Below are 17,957 nucleotides of genomic sequence, written 5' to 3' on the forward strand. Positions count from 1 at the left end.
AGTCGGCGATGGGGCTGTGAAACGTTTGCTCTCAGCCTGCGTGAGGAGGAAGTCGCACCACACACACACAGGTAGACAGAATTAAAACTAGCCACAACGCTGAACCATTTACTGTAGGCCAACATGTCAGCAGACGAGACTAAGCTATTGTTCGAGGGCTTCCTGAAGAAAAGAAAAGACACTATGGTAAGATATATGGAGTCCAAATTCTCTTGTTATTTAGACCTGTGGAAATATGTTTAACTTACCTGCAGATCAAAATCTATGTATCTATATCTATCCATCTATCCATCTTTCTATCTATAGAAAATGAGGTGGGCAAAGTATTGGTTCAGGCTCCAAAACACGACCTTGTTCTTCTACACTAAGAAGAATGGCAGCGCTGTAAGTAGAAATTTGCTGTGTTGTAAAGCACTTTCAGCTGGTGAATTACATTCAAACTGAGTCTATCAAGCTCCTGCTGTTAGTTCTATACACCCATCAAAGACTGTCAGTGTTAGGAGAAACTGATTTTGTCAGTGCGTACATATGTTTTCATGAGAGATCTCAGTGAAAGTCAAAGGTTATCATGATGACATTGCTCTTTTCACAGTCACACCTGAGAGGCCTGTACTACATTTACACTGTGAGTCCGCCACCATCCACTACACTTGATAAAGCAGAAATTCTATTGTCTAGTGATTTTTCTTTCTTTACCATATACTCTGACTGCCTCGCTACATAAGACTGATGTATGTAAGTGCACTTGTTGGGCCAGGTGCAGTCGGTGCGAGAGGTCCAGAGGGACGATGGCAAGCGCTTTGTGTTTGAGATCACCATGACCAACGGAAAGAGAAAAGTGCTGGTGAGTCACTTGTGCAGTTTGAGTGTGTTTAACTGAGACCCCGATTCAGCTAGTCTGACTGCACAGCGGCTGGTGGTGAGTGTGTGGGAGGTCAGGTTTCAGGAGATGTGCTGGTCTGTATCAACCATAACCCCATCCTGACCAGATGTTTTGCCTGCAAACCAAAGCGTGTGTGTGTGTGTGTGTGTGTGTGTGTGTGTGTGTGTGTGTGTAGGCAGCAGAGACAGCTGCTCTGAGGAAGGAGTGGATGGGACACTTATGGCAGGCCATGCATCTTTCTAGCTCTGGAAGTACACAGTAAGTAGTTGGAAGTTTATTCCATTATGACAGATCCAAAATGGGATAAAATAATAAAATTGAGGTCAGTGGGACATTAACACTATATTATTATCTATAACAGCAAGGCAGAAGAGGAACCATACTGAAACAGCTGCCCCCTTTTTTAGCCGCCAGTGATCATGTGCTTGTGTTCCTCAGCCTGGATGTGTGTGAGCAGGGAGAGAGGTTACACTCCAGCTCACACAGCTACTCAGACTGTGACAGTGTGACGCGGCGGCTGCCTGCTCGGCCCCTCTCTGCCCCCGCCGTCCCAGGCCGGCGCCTCCATGAGGACAGCGGCACCCTCTCCTCCCTCTCCTTCCCCGTGGAGCTGGACAGCAAAGAGGCCGCCTACCACAACACACTGCCAGCCTGGAAATACCAGCATCACAACGGTACAGTTTCAAACGCTTTACTAATGCAAGCTTTTTGAGTTTCAGTGTAGATTTGTTTGTTCATTTATTTACTGTTTTCATTTACATTTTGGGGATTTAGCTGACGCTCTTATCCAGAGTGACTTACAATGAGTGTAATTGTAAAATAAGCTTAAATCCCTAGATCACCAAAGTTACAAGCAACAGTTAAAGGTCAAGGCCTCGGTGTCCCGATGATATTGTTGTAACCACGTGATGTAAGAGACAATCAGATAGGGAAAGAAATAAACTGGGAATAAGAAGGATAGGAAAAGAAATAAGAACTAAGGAGAGAGATAGAAAAGAGAGGTAGAAGTGTCATGATATAAAAGATGAGCCACTGAAGCCACTTTATGTTGAAATACAAGTCATTCACTCAAGTCGCTGGTAATTCTGTCTTGAATTGAATTGCGATAGCAGCAACGTGGCGTTAAATCTACTCTGTTTCCAGATGAGAGGCTCAGCGGCACCCATGGGTCCAGCAGGTTCAGCAGAGTGGAGGAGAGACAAGAGGAGGGAGACTATGACGTTTTGCCACCTCGAAACAGTTAGTATCATCTTTAGCGTAAAGTAATTATTGTGACAGAAATTTACATAAATGTACAAAGTATACCATAAACATTTGCCGGCTGTTAAATGTCCAAACTGTCCAAGCCCTACCATGTGCCATATTATATCTCCTCAGCGATATATGAGATCAACCAGTCGTCAGGGAAGGTCTCGGATGAGGAGGAGGACCTGTATGACGTCCCTCTCTCTAACAGGAGGGCTGCTGGCCATCAGGGTGAGATCACATGTTTTGTACAGTGCAAACGCAGTAGCTTTCATATACCTTTGTTGTACCAGGATGATACAAATGTTTTATTGTTTGGCGTGAATTTCATCCATTTCAGAGCACAGAGAAATGACAGAGAGCATCTATGATGTGCCAAGCTCTCTGCTGAGGAAGATGTCTGATCACACTGTTGGTAAGTGTGGCTTCATGTTACTGTGACCTCCTTCTTGTCATCGTGTCTCTTTGTTTACAGGCGCGCTCTCTCTGAATTCACATCTCTTCCTGTACTATAAGACTACACTTTCTCTCATCTGTTTGTCTCAAGCTTCATCTATTTCTGTTTGTGGTTGCAGAGGACCAGCTGGAGGAGGGAGGGAGACTGCTGGAGGACATGATGTCCAGTTTGGCGGGACAACCGACAGACTGGGGCTTAGCTGCAGCCCCCTCTGAGGGACCGTACATGCCAATGTATGTCTAGGACCAGAGACTCAATTCTTTGTATAGTTTTCCTTCCTTAATACCTACCACTTTGTAAGTGACTCATTCACAGGTTTATTCAAAACAAACAGTAGCTATGTGATCTGATATGCTAAATGTGTTTATGACATATTGCTATACGAAATCAGTGTTCATACTGTATGTCATCTTTGAACTTTCCTTTATGATGCTACAGACAACATGCACACACTCTGACAATAAAGAGGATCAATAGTACTATTTATTTGAGCTCCTATATACAAGACCCAGATATTAATTTATAACATTATATAACGCACTGTACAGAGCCAAGAATGTATATACATAGGTCAGTCACACTACGATCACTACAACAAACTGACACACCTGCATGTCACTTGGTTCACAGTTTAAAGTACACACCACCAACATCGATATTGCTCTACTACACACTTTGGACTGGTTTCATGGGAATGGTCCAAGTCTAGTTCTAGTGGGTTTTATGGAAAAAAACCTTTAGTCTCAGATGAGGCTTGATCCATAATCTCAAACTGTCCCGCTGAGATTCAGATGCATGATGATAGGAAAATACACATATATACACACACATATGCATGCCGAGATTTACTGAGCACTTCAATAAGTGCACCCTTTTTCTTTTTTCTTAACCATCTACATTTATTCTACACTTTTTCTTACTTTTCTTCAGAATATTTTCTAAACCTGGCACAGCCTTTAGGCAAATGCTTAGTAAATCTAGTGAGAGATTGGTCTCATATGGTACAATGATGGAAGATGGACATTGTTTTGTTCTCAGCATGAACGCTTGGGCTGGTGAAGGCTGTGAAGATGACGTTTGTAAACGGAGCATCCTTTGTATACACTTGATATGCAAAAATTACACTATATCTAAAACACTGCATTCCCACAGAAAGATTAAATAGATAATGTCACTTGACAGACAAAGATAACAGTTCTCATATGACAAAATAGTAGTGCAGTTATTGGGTTGAAATATAAGCAGAAACAAGAGCTGTGTAAAAAAAAAAAAAAGGCAATGGATAAAAGTGATTCGTGCATTCTTAGCAAACTTGCAAAAATCTGCAAAATGTTTCTCCTCAAAAGAAAAAATAAAATGAAATAATATACAAAACAATAATAAAACAATTTGCACATAAATAGGCAAAAAATCCATTGATAATTCCATTGTTTAGAATCAGGATAAGCAGTAGCTTTGTAGTCTGGATCAATTAAAGCGTTGTGATCAATGTCAGTTTAGCAACAAAGTAGTAATAATAATTTTTGGTTCGTAATGTCAATAATGATTTCTAATACACTCATTCAACACATAAATTGCAAAGGGATAACATTACCATTTAGTTAGAGATACAGCATATTGGGGAAAGTGCCACACACAGGAACACAGCTGTTATATTCACTATAGAAAGGAAGCTCCAGTTGGTAGGATAAACATGGCTTCAATCAAAGCCTCTACATCTAAACAGATTTTAGCACTCAATTCAGATGGGTGTCTCTGCCAAGTCACCTTCACCCAAAGTGCAATAAACAGATCATTTTCCAATCATCCTAAAATGCATTTCATAGTCATCTTCGATTAAAAATTAACCTTAACTGGTAAGATCAACACAGTGATGTTATTGAATCAGTAAACTATGTCAAACAACCAAAAAAGAAAGACACATTTGTAGAAGGGAGTTGAGCTTTGAGGCTGTTAGTGTTTTACAGTAGATATCCTTAGTCTGACCACCAACACCCTTCTAGCTAGGAGGCATCTGTATCAGCCAGGGCAGGAAACTTACATTTTCATCCACCTACCAGAACAGCTGGTGGATTCATAATTGCCCCCAACAGCTTAAATTTACCTGCCAACTGCTATTTCAAGCAGAATGTAATGTTATATTCAGAATGATGGTTGGTTGTCTGCCAAGTGGCTGGTAAAGTAGACAATCTTACAAGCTGCAGCCAAAGTATTAAAATACCACAATTTGGTGGGCGGTTGCTGTGAGTTTCCCACCCTGGTGTGAGAGCTGTGATGGAATCAGGCCTGGGCCTGGGCCTGGGACTGTTCCCTGAGGAACTCCTCCAGGACGCTGATGATGCTGCAGGCCTCTGGCAGGTCGCTGTGCTCCGCCCGGGCGTTCTGCAGCAACACATCTCCATTTCCGCAGCCCTGCAGGAACTGGCAGCAGCGAAACAAGGCGTAGTGACTCATCTCTGCCTGCCGCACGAAACGCTTCAGGCTGTTCATGTCCTGGATGGCCTGCGGAGCGGGAGTGGTGGTTTGTGGAGAAAAAGAAAGATAAAAAGGAAAAAGGTCACAATAAAGGAAAGAGGCAGTAGGGGAGAGTGTCTTCAAACACAGCACAATAAAAAATGAGTAATATATCTGCCAAGAGAAATCAAAAGTCATAGTCTGTGTGTGTCATTTCCCACCTTAAGTTTGAAGTTCTCCAGTATCTGTCTGAGCAGGAAAGGATTACAGCGCTCTGCTGCGTTGAGGAATGCCTGAATCCAGCCATCACAAAAGCGATTAGTGACTGGGGGAGGAAAACATCTGTGTTAGACTTCTAGACTTTGTAAGATCCATCCATTTCACACCTACATTGGAGTGTGTGAGGGTGCGTCTCAGAGTAGCACCTACCAGTGTTGGAGAGTGTGGGCGGGCTGGTGGAGCAGTCTATGGTCAGGTCAGAGTGTGTGTCCTCTGAGATGGCCTTACAGAGAGAGGCTGTGGTGGTGTCTTGCTGAGAGAGGCCCTGCAAACTGGCTGCTTTGATGAACCTGATATACAACAGAAGTTCAACATTCAACAGACAGACCACTAAGTACATACATGGACACATACAACAGCACATGCACAGAGCCAGCCTGTAACACACACAGTGGTTGAGACATTATGCACTTCAAATCGGCAGTCAGAGCTGCTTTTAGCGGTCTTTGGTAATGTGGTATTGTGAGTACAGGTAAAGTTAACTAACTGACCTGGACACATCAGCCTTTGTCCTCTCATCTGAATTGATGACTTCCACGTGTGTGTGACTCAGAGCCTGGAAACAGAACGCTCAGTGGTTGCAGTGCATTGTTCTGGGAATATTTTTATGTCTTGCACACACACAGAATTTGAGTGATATCAAAATAAGTGAACTGGATCAAAGCCTGCGGAGGAAATGTTCTAATGCACAAATATACCTTTAAGTTGTCGTATGATGTAATGATACAGTGGGGGTGGCAATTTACATTTTTTTTTTATGTTTCACATTATTTTACCTTTCTTTTGCTCACAAATCGTTTACTACCAAGCAAAAACCCTCAACAGAATGACTGTTCCTATATACACAGCAGGTTATTCAAAATGTTGGTAGTTCTGCAATGACCTTGGCAGTTGTATATCATCTATTTGTAGTGTGACAGGGTCACTCAGGGAGCTGGTAAACGGGAGCGGTTTATGTCACGGTCATGGTCAGGATGGAATATTCTAGAGGTGAAAGTGACTCACGGCGTGCAGCAGGAAGCTGATGCTGCCATGCACCAGCTGCACCACACGATGAATGTGCATCACAGACTCCTCGTACCACCGGCTCAGGTAGGGACGCACCTCCGTCTCTAGGTTCTGCAGCTGAGGCACACACACAGGGACAGGAAACAATCTTACATCAACAATACAGTGATATATAATTACAGCACTCATTACACCATTCTCTTACCTCTGGGGTTTGTAGACTGCTCTGTAGGCCTTGGACGTACTTATCCAGCTCTAGTCGGAATGTGCACTGAGTCAAGGAATTGGAAATGTTTCTCTGTCCAAAGTTACAATGCTGTGGATGAAATGTAACAATGCTGGAAAGAACAACTCAATATAGCAAGGATTATGTATACAATTAATGCTGGAGGACCTTGTGTGATGCTTATTACACTTACTATTACTTCATGACAACACTATATAAAACTATTCTGAATTACTGTTTGTAGTGTTGGAAATGTCTGTATGTTTGTATTTCTGTCTTATATCGTCTTATCCGTACATGTTTTTGCTGCACCTGACTGTGAAAAGAATTTCCTCTCTATTGTCAACAAAGGATATAAGTTCAGTCCTTTTTCAGAGCCCCCCATAAAACAGATGACATATCCATTGCCATCAGCGTCCGGCTGCTCAGGCGATCTCTCCTGCTCCAGGAGACAGCAGTAGCAGCCTACTGCCTGCTCTGGGACACTGGGAAGAGTGAATCATCAGCACATTTGTGTTATTAAATATCCCAAATCACTGAGTTTGTCCACCTCTGAACTTCTCTTTATAAAGCTACATTAATTTTACTACTGCAGTGGAATTATATAAGCTGCCCACAATGTGTACTACAAAGATGAAACATGTACTGCAGCAGTCCAAAGGTAGGAGGTAAATCAGAATTAAGATCTAAGGTTATTTTGTCATGAAGTCTTGAAGGCTTGTATACTTTGCTGTCACTTGCAGACTTTATGTGGTGGCCATCCGGTTGCGCCATTTTGCATCCTTCTTAGTAACTACTGAGTGTAATTTGATTTGGGATGCAAAAGGCTGTGAGTGAATATGAAAAATCCATTGTTACCTGAGCTCCACAGTGGCGATGTTGCCCATGCCCCCAAGCAGGGCTCCTTTGCTTAGCCTCCTTGAGATGTAGCAGCGCAGCTCGGGCTCCGCCTCCGACGGCAGGCTGCTGTCAACCAGGGTCAGGCTGTGGGCAGGACAGAGAGTAACTATGGATACAGGGAGCCAGTGGGGGTTGTAAGGAATTTCGAAGCCAGTCAAGTCAATGGAGAGGAGATGGAAAAAGCGGATGACCATAAGCCACATCAACACAACACACCAATAGAGTGACATTAAGATTCTCTTTGCTCAACTGAGTCACATAGCCTTAAATAAGTCATTTCCCTTGTGTTTCTATCACAAAGTCACTAATGTTTTGCCATTATTCTATAACAATCTGCCATGACATTCAAATGCAATTCATTTCTTCATTTTCTTCAACTCCAGTTGCCAATTACACATGCCAATAGAAGAGACTGGGAGAAGCCTAAAGGCCATGTGACTCAGTATTGGAGAAACAGTCGGCACAGTAATGACCAATCAGAACACAATCAGGAAACAGCATTGATTCAATGTTGATTGGATTTCCGTAGCAGCCCCGTGGATACACCAATGCACAACAGTGAAAGCCAAAGAGGAACAACCACTGAGAGCAAGGAGAAGTAGATGGACGACTCGGCTCCTTTGTTACCTAAAGTCATCCTGACTGGTTGTGGAGTCTGTTCTTCTCTGGTTCCATGCCACATTTTCCCCAGTAGCCTCAGATCTAAGACAATTGACAGTTTACTCATCACCTGGTTAGTTTTTAATGTACAAATCTGCCTTTGCCTGAGTGAATGCCACAGTCAGCGGTTCAGGAACAAGGGCCCAAAACTAATGAAGAGTGCTTTGGGGAAAGAATGTTGGATTGAAATAGTGATCCGGCAAAACCCACAATTTATACATCAGGGGGCTTGTTATATTCAGGAAAAACAGAGTGCTTTGCATTATACTGTGAGATGTGTATGTAATCTCCTGTAGAATAATATTGAGGACCAAATAATTCTGGGCAGATATAGTTTCCAATGCATTCCACACATCTTAATTTATTTAGCCAAGAAAGTTATCTTATTGCAGAGCTAGCATGACAGCTCACGCCAACACTTGTTAACTAAAGGTCAAGAATTTGTCTTAACTTGTTACATCTAGCGGAATAGAAAGCAAACTCTAGGACGGGCATTGGGAATATTAACCGTTACCTTGTGCCTTGATAAAGGTAGATGGTGTAGTAGCAGTTCAGTTGAATTTTCTGGTTGTATCCAGCAATTTCTTCGCTGTCAAAGTCATCTCTCTCTTCCACATCAATTGAGTCTTGGAAGGATGAGGTTTGGGAGGTAAACATTATATTACTGTTGCACGTAGCAAGCTAGCAGCTGTCCGAAATGACAGATGAAAAGGTCGTATTTTTTTTTTTTATTATTATTTATGCTGGGTTGGTGTTTCTGACGCTGGGATCTCCGATTAAGACCGTAATGGTAAAAGCGCAGAGCACTAAATGTACTGGTGTAAAGTAAACAGCGTCCCCTCCTTCGTTTATAAGATTAGCTGGTTTCTGCGCGTGCGCAATATTGTTCTGCGTGTACGTCCAAAAAATGTCCGACTATGATATTGATCATTGGTTCCTGAGGATAATGTTTTCAGTAATGAACGTTCACTCATGGGGTTTTAAGTAGACGTTTTCGTGATTGGTGCAAATCTATAAATACATACCAATCAAGAAATTAGCAAAAATAATTAATCATACGGCTGTTTACAAATAATGGCTAAATTAGGCTAGAAAAAGAGATATCTGACAGATTGTCGTGGCGTGGGTATACGTCCATTCAGTAACATTCGAAGTAAAACTGAATGGTCTGTTAAGGTAGTTTTGTTTCCAAATTTAAGGTTACTATTACACAGTACACACACTACGCTACATTGAGTTCCTGTCAGTTAAACAAACAATCGTTTGTTGCGCCGCCAGAGAGCGCACTACTTCGTCTATCTTTAGTATCTAGTCCACGCCGCAATGTCTTGTGGGATGTTGGCGAACTGACGCCATCTTCAATTCGGCTGTTGTGTTATTTCAGCTGTGGCAGTAAATTGACAGAACAGAAAACATGGGAAGAAAGAAGAAAAAGCAAATGAAGCCTTGGTGCTGGTATCCTTTTCTAACTCTTACATTTAGTATTATATATAGCTTAGCTAACAAAGAAACTCATGGCGCAAGACTTGGTCCTTTGGTAGACAACGTTATCCGACGTTTGGTAACGATTGTTCAACGTTTATCTCTTAGCTAAAGTTAGCTAAGTGTGAGTTAGCCTAAGCTTTCCAGTAAGTGTCTGGCAGGCTCTCAGACTGTAGCAGCACATATCTTTATCCTCATGTTGGTAGTGTTGCAGAAGTTTACTGCCCAGCTCTGGATGAAACGTAACGTTAATAGCGTATTAAAGACACGCGATATTCGTTGTCCTATTGAGCAAGGTGTTTTCAACAAAAAGAAAAATTGTTATTTGCGTGACCATTTTTGAAACACATTTAAGTCAAATGCAGCGGTCATGTATAGTACATTGTTCAAGTTTATCGGTGACAGTGAAACACGAAACAACAATTTCCTAAACCGTGAGCTCAGGTACTGTAACAGAGATTTTGACGATGAAAAGATTCTCATTCAGCATCAGAAGGCCAAACACTTCAAATGTCACATCTGCCATAAAAAGCTGTACACTGGCCCCGGGCTGGCAATCCACTGTATGCAGGTGAGGAAACCAGTCATGCAAACAAAATGCAAATACTGTTTTATTTGTATTCCATTCATTTATTTACTAACGGTCATCTTCCATGCTAATTGACAAGCCAATTGATCATGCCACTTACACTGATCAACTCTTTCTTAGGTACATAAAGAGACCATCGATGGAGTTCCAAATGCAATACCTGGAAGAACAGACATTGAACTGGAAATCTATGGCATGGAGGGTATTCCAGAGAAAGACATGGAAGAGAGAAGAAGAGTACTAGAGCAAAAAACCCAAGGTATTGCTACTACAATAACGCCTCATTAACAATGTGATGTGTTTATTTTCCTGGCTGAAATTATTCTATCCTATTCTGATTGATTCTATTCTATTTTCTGTGTGTCAGAGTCTCAGAAGAAGAAGCAGAACCAGGACGACTCCGATGAGTACGATGAGGATGACGAGCCTGGTCCCTCCTTCCAGCAGCCTGCTGCTGCCCAGCCTCAGGCAGGCTACATCCCTCCTATGACCCAGCCTGGCATGCCTCCTGTGTCTGGTGCTCCAGGGATGCCACCAGGCAGCTACTCAGGTGGGGAACAGTGATGGGTTTGCTTAAACCTGTTTCATATGTGGGTAGTACATGCGATAATACATGGGTAATATATGTCTTTGTCTCAGGAATGCCCCCAATGATGCCAGGTGTGCCACCAATGATGCCAGGGATGCCCCCTGTAATACCAGGAATGCCACCAGGGTGAGGACATGCCATTGGATTTTAGGGATGGGACAATATGCTTCTCTCACGATACGATTCAATATGCGATATGGGGTTCAAGATACGATGTAATAAATAAAAGTTCAATCACAGGAAAGTATGACTGTGCAGAAATATGTTTATTTCTGAGACACAAATCTTTCTAGTGATGGCATTGGCTTGCTAGAAAGTAAACAACAATTTAAAAATGTCATTACAAAGTGCAAATAATATAATTTCGTTGGAGAGCTTATGAAATTGTGATGGGACAGCCGTCTCATTTACGATTACTAGAGAAGATTAAATGTAAAAAAAAAAAAAAATTAAATATATGAATATTTCTCCATGTATTCAGGATGATGCCTATGGGTGGGATGATGCCTCCAGGTCCAGGGATGCCTCCAATGATGCCAGGCATGCCACCAGGTACCCACTGCCCTGCCAGCACACACTAGTCTAGTTTATATAGCCCTTTATCATATACTTTATTACACATCATAATACACATCATATACATCCTATGTATAATAAAAAAATATTGTAATCTTCATACACATCATTTTACTAGATTGCATACATCATATACCATACTACACAAACACACTCATGCCTATGAGGCTTCTTGGTTTGTTACTCATTCACTGAAATGGCAGTCTCCTCCAGTTCACTCCAGTTTTATCTGGGCGTGTCTCTTCCTGAGTTATGAGAGCTTTTCTATTCACTCTGTCTCAATGGCACTAACTTAGTTTCTATAGCATCTACAGTATAAGCATTATTTCACTTAGAAATGTGACAATGGGCAACTTTATATTGGGCTTTATACAAACGAATCAGGCTATACCAACCAAATGTAGGATCTCACCAGAACATGCATTAGTTGTTTATGCTCTCAAATTATACTCGTCACATCATGGGTTAAGCCATATATACTTGTCACATCATGGGTTAAGCCATATCCGTTAAGCAATGGAAACTCAAGTGTGGAAACTGAACAGAGAATCGAAACTTAAGAGAAAGCAGTCAAATCAGAAGCATCCACTGACTGCTTTCTCTTAAGTTTCTATTCTCTGCTCAGTTTCCACACTAGGATGGAAGACATATTCTCAAGCACAGACATGCCTAGTCCTAGTCTAGTTTAGTCTTGTTTATTTATGTAGCCCTTAATCACAGTCAAGTTGTATTGTATACATACTACATGTATACACATCATATACACCATTTACTCATATACATACTATACATCGTACACTATGTCATATACCATACTACACACAAACACACTCACACCTACGGGCAATTTAGAGTCTTAAATCCACCTGACCTGCATGTCTTTGGACTGTGGGAGGAAACCCACACAAACACTTTCCACACTTTCACAAATCTTCCATCTCGGCTTCAGAGCCTTGAAAGTTGAATTTCTTTGAGTGTCAAAATGTTTTAAATGTGTTTTAACATTGCTGCACGTGTCGCCATGCAGGATATAGTAGGGCTGGGTGATATTGACAAAATTAAATCACAATATTTTTGACTCAATACTTCGATATCGATAATGTGCAATATTTTGGAGATGACTATTAGTACTTTCAGAAGATATTTACATGTGCTCATTTGATAAATGAGCATTAGTAAACTAATGTGGATATGATGGAAAAGCAGGTAGAGGCAGTCATTGTCCATTTCACTCTAGAACGCTAGAACAGTCAAATAAGTTCAGAAAATTGTATAACTGTAAAAGATAAATGTAACACAGCCTTTAAGACCAGGAAAACACAACGTTTAAGTTATATCACGATATTACAATAACCAAAATCCCAGAGGATCTCTAGCCTGATATCACAATATTGATATATCGCCCAGCTCTAGGCTATAGGCTAGTTAATTTGTCCTGCCATTTTGTATGTCAGGCATGCCTCCTCCAGTGGGTCACCGTCCAGGCATGACACACATGGCTCAGGGCCCCCCCGCTGCAGGACCAAACATGCTGACTAGACCTGCCATGCCTGCAGCCACTGCCCCCTCGGCTCAGCCTGCTGTCACCAAGCCTCTTTTCCCCAGTGCTGGACAGGTAAAATCATTGTCATATCATTTATTTCAGCAGCATCTCAATCTCCCTCCAACCTCCAGCTTTCTGGCAGGGCACATTTTAGATAAAATACTACAGTCCTCTCATCTTGAATAAGGGATATTTGAGTATTGTTCCATGCACATAAAAGAGACGTGACCTAGCAATTATTTTAACTGCAGGATATTTTACCTTTCCTATTCTTTACTCTTTTCCTGTGCTACAGATGGGGAGTCGGGTTGCAAGCACAAGTACAAGTACAAGTGCAGGCTCGTCGAGTGCAGACTCTCAGTCCGCCTCCTCTAAAGCTCTGTTCCCTAGCACGTCACAAGTACGCAGCTGTCTGCCTGCCCCACTCTGACAAACTACAGCTTTACAATTGGCATGCACACAATTGTATATAGTTTGCTTATAGAGTAGTAGAGCAGATTGGACAGTTTAATTCTATTTATTTATGTGCTGAAGCTGTTTTACCAAGAGATGCTGAAATCCAACTAGTTATGTGTGTAGAAACAACTTTCGAAGGGTTTTGTGATTTGACGCTACATGCCATTGTTTGCTTTTTTCTTTTATTACAAATCTGCATTTACAGAACACCACTGACCAAATTGGCTTTCTCACCTTTTGACCAAACCAAAAGTTCCATTAAACAGATGGTTCTTATGCAGATTTGTAAAGTGAGCTACTTATTTCTGAATTGGTACAGGGCAATACAGCACAGCATGCTTTTGGGGATTTGTTTTCTTGCAGGCTTGAAAGAATATCTCTGACTTTTGTCATACTTTATTAAGTTGCTCTCTTATTTGTGTAAGAGAAGTGTAACTGGTGCTGCATTAACAATGTTGTATTGACAACTAAGACCCCTTTATACACCTGGCATTAACACCTCCCCTAGGTGATAAGATTGTAATCAGTTAGAGCAAAAATGTGTAAAATCATCGCTAACCACCTCTGGAGATGGTTAGAGATGCACTTGGCCACATTAGCAACAAAATCTAAATGTGATGTGTCTCCAGTCCACATGGAAAATATGGAAATAAACCTTTGCTCACAGATCCAACCAGGATGGACATGCAAATATATCAGGTGGGAGGCAGCTTGAATAGTAGCATACCTGCACGATACTTGCGGATGGGGAACAAGTGAGGTGAGGTGTTTACTCTCAATTTTTAAGGATGTAAATGTTGCAAGAGGAAGTCATGGGTGCAGTCTGCATTGAGGGAAAGAAAGATCAAATTTGTATGCTGGAGACACATTTTTGCATATTAATGCCAGGCATAAAGGGGACCAAACATTTTCCTCACACAGCCATGGGAGTAGCCATAAAGTATGATTAATAGGGTTAATTTTCCTGTTCCCCTGTGAGATATGAATGTCTTTTAGCACAGTCTCTCTAATGGGTTTTCCTCTCTCCCTCCTCAGAGTCAGCAGACAGTGTCAGGGTCCCCCCACCCAACCCCCTCTACCTCCTCTGACCCCTCAAAGCCCACATTCCCGGCCTACACTCAGGCCACTGCTTCAGTGGCCAGCCCCAATGCTGGCAGCAGTACTGTCTCCAAACCTCCCTCTACTGTGACCAGTAAGCCTGCCACCCTCACCACCTCCAGTGCAACCAGTAAGTTGATCCACCCTGATGAGGATATCTCACTGGTAAGTAGCCCAGCTGGAACTGTCTCTCTTTCTAGTTTCTACAGTAAGTGGCTACTCGGCAGTCTGTTAATCATACCAAGTGTTTTTATAGCTGTTAGGTGCCATGACGATTTCAATAAATACTTTTTCATGAATCAGATACATTATTCATTCATTTGCTTGCATACCTATTACTATCTTTTTGTTTTCACCCTGTTGGTCTACAGAATTTTGATTTCTAATTATTTCTCCTTGTCTTTACTCTCTGTGTCCTGTAGGAAGAGTTGCGGGCTCAGTTGCCCAGGTACCAGCGTAATATTCCCCGCCAAGGCCAGGCCACTGTTTCTGCCCCACCAGTGGGTCCCATGGGGGGCATGATGGCCCCTCAGCAGCCTGGCATGAGGCATCCCATGCCTGGTATGCAGCATCTACCTCTAGTTCAATAACATTTCACATTTTAGGCATTGAGTCAGCCCTCTTATCCAGAGTGACTTACACCGAGTGGTTTCATTGTCTTGCTCAAGGACACTTCGACACTATAACTGACAATACAATACCAGATAAGAATACGTTTTTAGGAAGTAAAGGCCATTATGTTTTTTTCTGTTGATTTTGTATCGAGTAGGCTAAGCTATATTATTGGGATTACTAAAAAGCCAACAAACTCATGTGTTCTTGCAGGCCAGTACGGTGGTCCACCCCAGGGCATGCCGGGCTACATGCCAGGAGGGATGCCTCCATATGGGCAAGGCCCCCCAATGGTTCCCCCAGGGTACCAGGGAGCCCCTCCGCGGCCACCCATGGGCATGAGACCCCCTGTCATGTCTCCTGGAGGCCGCTACTGAAGCCTGCGCTCCTCTCTTCTATAGGTTTGGACACTCAACCCTTTTCTAATGTCCTCAACTGCTAGTAGACAAACCAGTATTGGTAACATAGTACCACGACGTACTGTACATTCTACTACTGTGCTATGAGGAAGAGACACTGAATAAACAGCAAACAAACGAGAGCTATAGAAGCATCACACAGCGCATGGGACATAATATTTACACTGTACCTAACCAAGACTATGAACTGTTGTTGCAAACCATCCTTGTTCTGTGGCTTTTTTTCCTTCTCATGTTTCATTTAGGTGTGTAGAAGTGTAGTAGATATGGTTCGTAGTGTTGTGAAGGCGCTGGAGTTACATGAGCAGTACCCACCTTTTATCAAGGCAAGTTTTCGTAAATACATTATTGTTCTAAGAAAAGCAGTGAGGCCTTCACAGCACATAGGTGCTGTTGGACTTTGTGTCCCCAACTTTGTTTGGTGAGGGCTTCAGATAACTGTTTATGCATTCTCTCTGTTTTATGTTATGCTTCTCGAAATTTATTTAGCAAACACTACCCTAACCCTAAATATATGAAATACATATGATTACTAAATAAACTGGTTCATGTAATGTTGTACAACTGTATTGTAATAAAATGTGCCGAAACTTTAAGACTCTTCTTTGCGGGAAGTTAGCGGGAAAAGAGACACGTCACAGCAGGTTTGTACTCCAGTCATGTACTGTAGGCTACATGACTCCAGTGGTTGTGCATTTTGTTGTCTTGAGGATCAACTGGGAAAACCAAATTCAGTTGTTACCAATTTGTTGTATCTGTGTTTTTAGCCTTTTGTTGAGTTGAAATTAAAAATGATGGTAAATAAATGTTTTTTTTTTCTTTTCATTTGATTATAAGCAGTATGTTAGATATATCCATTGATTGCTGTATTGATGCTCTCTACATGGCACTAGTCTGTTGGCCTTTGACACATTGAGTGCATTGTATAGCTGCAGAACTTTCCGGGTACTAGTGGCTGTAGTGCTAAAACCCAGATTTCTCTTCTCCCTGTAGCAATGCCATGGGGGACTGGCTGAGGCCCTGTCTCAGTGTAGCCCTGTTTCAGCCCGAGGCAAGTCTCACCATTTTCTGTCTTCTCATTCATTACCAGGGGCCCTCACAGCTTTCACGCTGTTGGATCTCAATGTCCCCAAACTTGCAGCAAGTTTGGTGAAGGCCCTTGTTTGTGTTGTTGCGTTTAGGCACCATTTCTTCAGGCATGTTAGCTCATGTAAAATCTATTCTTTAATGTAATGCTCTTATGTGCCATTGAACCTGTATTCTTCATTATTGATTGGTAGAGCACCAAGAAGCTCTGTTTTCATCTATGGATCGATACTAAAAGTTACACTCTTTCAGAAGCCTCGGACGTTAACTAGTCCTATAGTCATTTCAGCTCACTACTGTAAAAATTGATGGTATGTTCAGTAATGTTAAATCATTTGTTGGATTCCCACATATAGCACACCATCACCAGCTATCACCTACAGCCAGAAATACATGAAAAGTGTGTTGGGAGGTTTGTGATGTAAAATGAGCCTTCATAAATGGTTTTACCACTTAATCCTGTTTGTTTTATCAGCTTTCCTCAGTTGATCATTTGAATTTAACTACTTACATGAAGGAGAGTCCCTACCAGTAACAGGTTAGTTAAAGCTGTAAGTACCACTGCTAGAATTTCCCTAGACATCTGTTTTGTGTGCACACATCATGTGGGATCTTAATCTCAATCACTTGAAGGGGTGGTGTATAGTATCTTTTTGGAAAACGTTGTAAAATAAACGTCCCACCATTTTTAAGCCTTTTACACTAATGGTAACAAAATCATTCATTACCATAGATGAGTATTACAGGCAGAGTCTCCATTGGTAAGTATTGGCTTAGTATTGCCTCCGTCTTAAATATTCCAAGCCAGTCAGCATTTTCTGCCTAATCTCTCCACTGTGTCAGAAATACCAAATTATACAGTTTCCTAGATGCCGCTCAAGGACATACCTGGTAGCCTGAATTGATCTCTAAAAACACTGTTAACTTGCTGAAGACTGCACTGTTATGAAAAGGCTTCAACTGTAACATTCTCTGTTGCTTGTAATTATTTCATACCTTGCCTGAGGATAGGACTGTTATGATATTGGGCAAGAGATACTGGAACAGAGATTTGGTAGGGATATTCATACGATTTTGATTATAAGGAGAGTGAAGACGAGCAAGATTGCAACTACTGCTTACCCATGAGTATTTGTTTTAGGATCTCGCCTACAAAGTCACTCTATATGATTTTATTTGTGATGTGTATGCTGAGGTCTGGATCTTCACTGTATTCTGTCAATAAAGCAGTTCATAAACTCTGGTATGGCTTTGTTTTATTTCCCTCCACATTCTCATCAATTATAATTAAAAATTATTACACAATTGTTGCTAGATCCAATTAAAAGATTGTAAAGCTTGTGGGGCTTCAGAGCCCTTTTGATATCATCGGTTACATATAATAAACTTTTTGGG

At 41.7% G+C, this 17,957-nt stretch overlaps 3 protein-coding genes across 6 annotated transcripts; 2 read left to right on the plus strand and 1 right to left on the minus strand.

Moving 5' to 3' along the window:
• Positions 1-70: 70 nt before the first annotated feature.
• Positions 71-3,012, plus strand: LOC139653746 (uncharacterized). Of its 2 annotated transcripts, none has more exons than XM_071530705.1 (10): positions 71-186; positions 307-384; positions 593-625; positions 758-844; positions 1,059-1,141; positions 1,322-1,557; positions 2,027-2,122; positions 2,261-2,359; positions 2,469-2,543; positions 2,704-3,012. In XM_071530705.1, the coding sequence occupies exons 1-10, from the start codon at positions 124-126 to the stop codon at positions 2,826-2,828; spliced, it is 975 nt and encodes a 324-aa protein (XP_071386806.1). In that variant the 5' UTR covers positions 71-123; the 3' UTR covers positions 2,829-3,012. The 2 variants fall into 2 exon arrangements, with proteins under 2 accessions (XP_071386806.1, XP_071386807.1); XM_071530706.1 differs by having other exon boundaries at positions 764-844.
• Positions 3,013-3,050: 38 nt separating this feature from the next.
• Positions 3,051-8,946, minus strand: cunh17orf75 (chromosome unknown C17orf75 homolog). The gene is made up of 10 exons (XM_071530703.1): positions 8,627-8,946; positions 8,080-8,154; positions 7,411-7,536; positions 6,909-7,037; positions 6,532-6,592; positions 6,324-6,443; positions 5,810-5,874; positions 5,469-5,608; positions 5,261-5,364; positions 3,051-5,087 (listed from the first exon to the last, which is right to left on the minus strand). Exons 1-10 carry the CDS (start codon positions 8,767-8,769, stop codon positions 4,866-4,868), a joined length of 1,185 nt encoding a protein of 394 aa, XP_071386804.1. The 5' UTR covers positions 8,770-8,946; the 3' UTR covers positions 3,051-4,865.
• Positions 8,947-9,485: 539 nt separating this feature from the next.
• znf207a (zinc finger protein 207, a) lies at positions 9,486-17,750 on the plus strand. 3 transcript variants are annotated; one of them, XM_071530701.1, is made up of 11 exons: positions 9,486-9,567; positions 10,039-10,165; positions 10,304-10,442; positions 10,551-10,721; positions 10,823-10,898; positions 11,254-11,324; positions 12,803-12,963; positions 13,187-13,291; positions 14,383-14,610; positions 14,868-15,006; positions 15,271-17,750. In XM_071530701.1, the coding sequence occupies exons 1-11, from the start codon at positions 9,527-9,529 to the stop codon at positions 15,432-15,434; spliced, it is 1,422 nt and encodes a 473-aa protein (XP_071386802.1). In that variant the 5' UTR covers positions 9,486-9,526; the 3' UTR covers positions 15,435-17,750. The 3 variants fall into 3 exon arrangements, with proteins under 3 accessions (XP_071386802.1, XP_071386803.1, XP_071386801.1); XM_071530702.1 differs by lacking the exon at positions 13,187-13,291 and having other exon boundaries at positions 10,551-10,733; XM_071530700.1 differs by lacking the exon at positions 13,187-13,291 and having other exon boundaries at positions 10,551-10,733; positions 14,383-15,006; positions 15,271-15,406.
• The last annotated feature ends 207 nt before the right edge of the window (positions 17,751-17,957 follow it).

This window comes from Centroberyx affinis, unplaced genomic scaffold (assembly GCF_046629955.1).
Source record: "Centroberyx affinis isolate AG114_WGS23_722 - 3 ecotype Tasmania unplaced genomic scaffold, CSIRO-AGI_Caff_v1 ptg001955l_1, whole genome shotgun sequence".
NCBI classification, from domain to species: Eukaryota; Metazoa; Chordata; class Actinopteri; order Beryciformes; family Berycidae; genus Centroberyx; species Centroberyx affinis.

Excerpts from the sequence above, each read along its gene's own strand:
- cunh17orf75 (XM_071530703.1), bottom strand. The coding sequence starts at position 8,769 with ATGTTTACCTCCCAAACCTCATCCTTCCAAGACTCAATTGATGTGGAA. Across the intron at positions 8,155-8,626 it reads TACCTTTATCAAGGCACAAG|ATCTGAGGCTACTGGGGAAA; the intron begins GTAACGGTTAAT and ends CAATTGTCTTAG. Across the intron at positions 6,444-6,531 it reads GCAGTCTACAAACCCCAGAG|CTGCAGAACCTAGAGACGGA; the intron begins GTAAGAGAATGG and ends TGTGTGCCTCAG.
- znf207a (XM_071530701.1), top strand. The coding sequence starts at position 9,527 with ATGGGAAGAAAGAAGAAAAAGCAAATGAAGCCTTGGTGCTG. Across the intron at positions 11,325-12,802 it reads GATGCCAGGCATGCCACCAG|GCATGCCTCCTCCAGTGGGT; the intron begins GTACCCACTGCC and ends TTTGTATGTCAG. Across the intron at positions 13,292-14,382 it reads TGTTCCCTAGCACGTCACAA|AGTCAGCAGACAGTGTCAGG; the intron begins GTACGCAGCTGT and ends CTCCCTCCTCAG.
- LOC139653746 (XM_071530705.1), top strand. The coding sequence starts at position 124 with ATGTCAGCAGACGAGACTAAGCTATTGTTCGAGGGCTTCCTGAAGAAA. Across the intron at positions 187-306 it reads AGAAAAGAAAAGACACTATG|AAAATGAGGTGGGCAAAGTA; the intron begins GTAAGATATATG and ends TTCTATCTATAG. Across the intron at positions 845-1,058 it reads ACGGAAAGAGAAAAGTGCTG|GCAGCAGAGACAGCTGCTCT; the intron begins GTGAGTCACTTG and ends GTGTGTGTGTAG.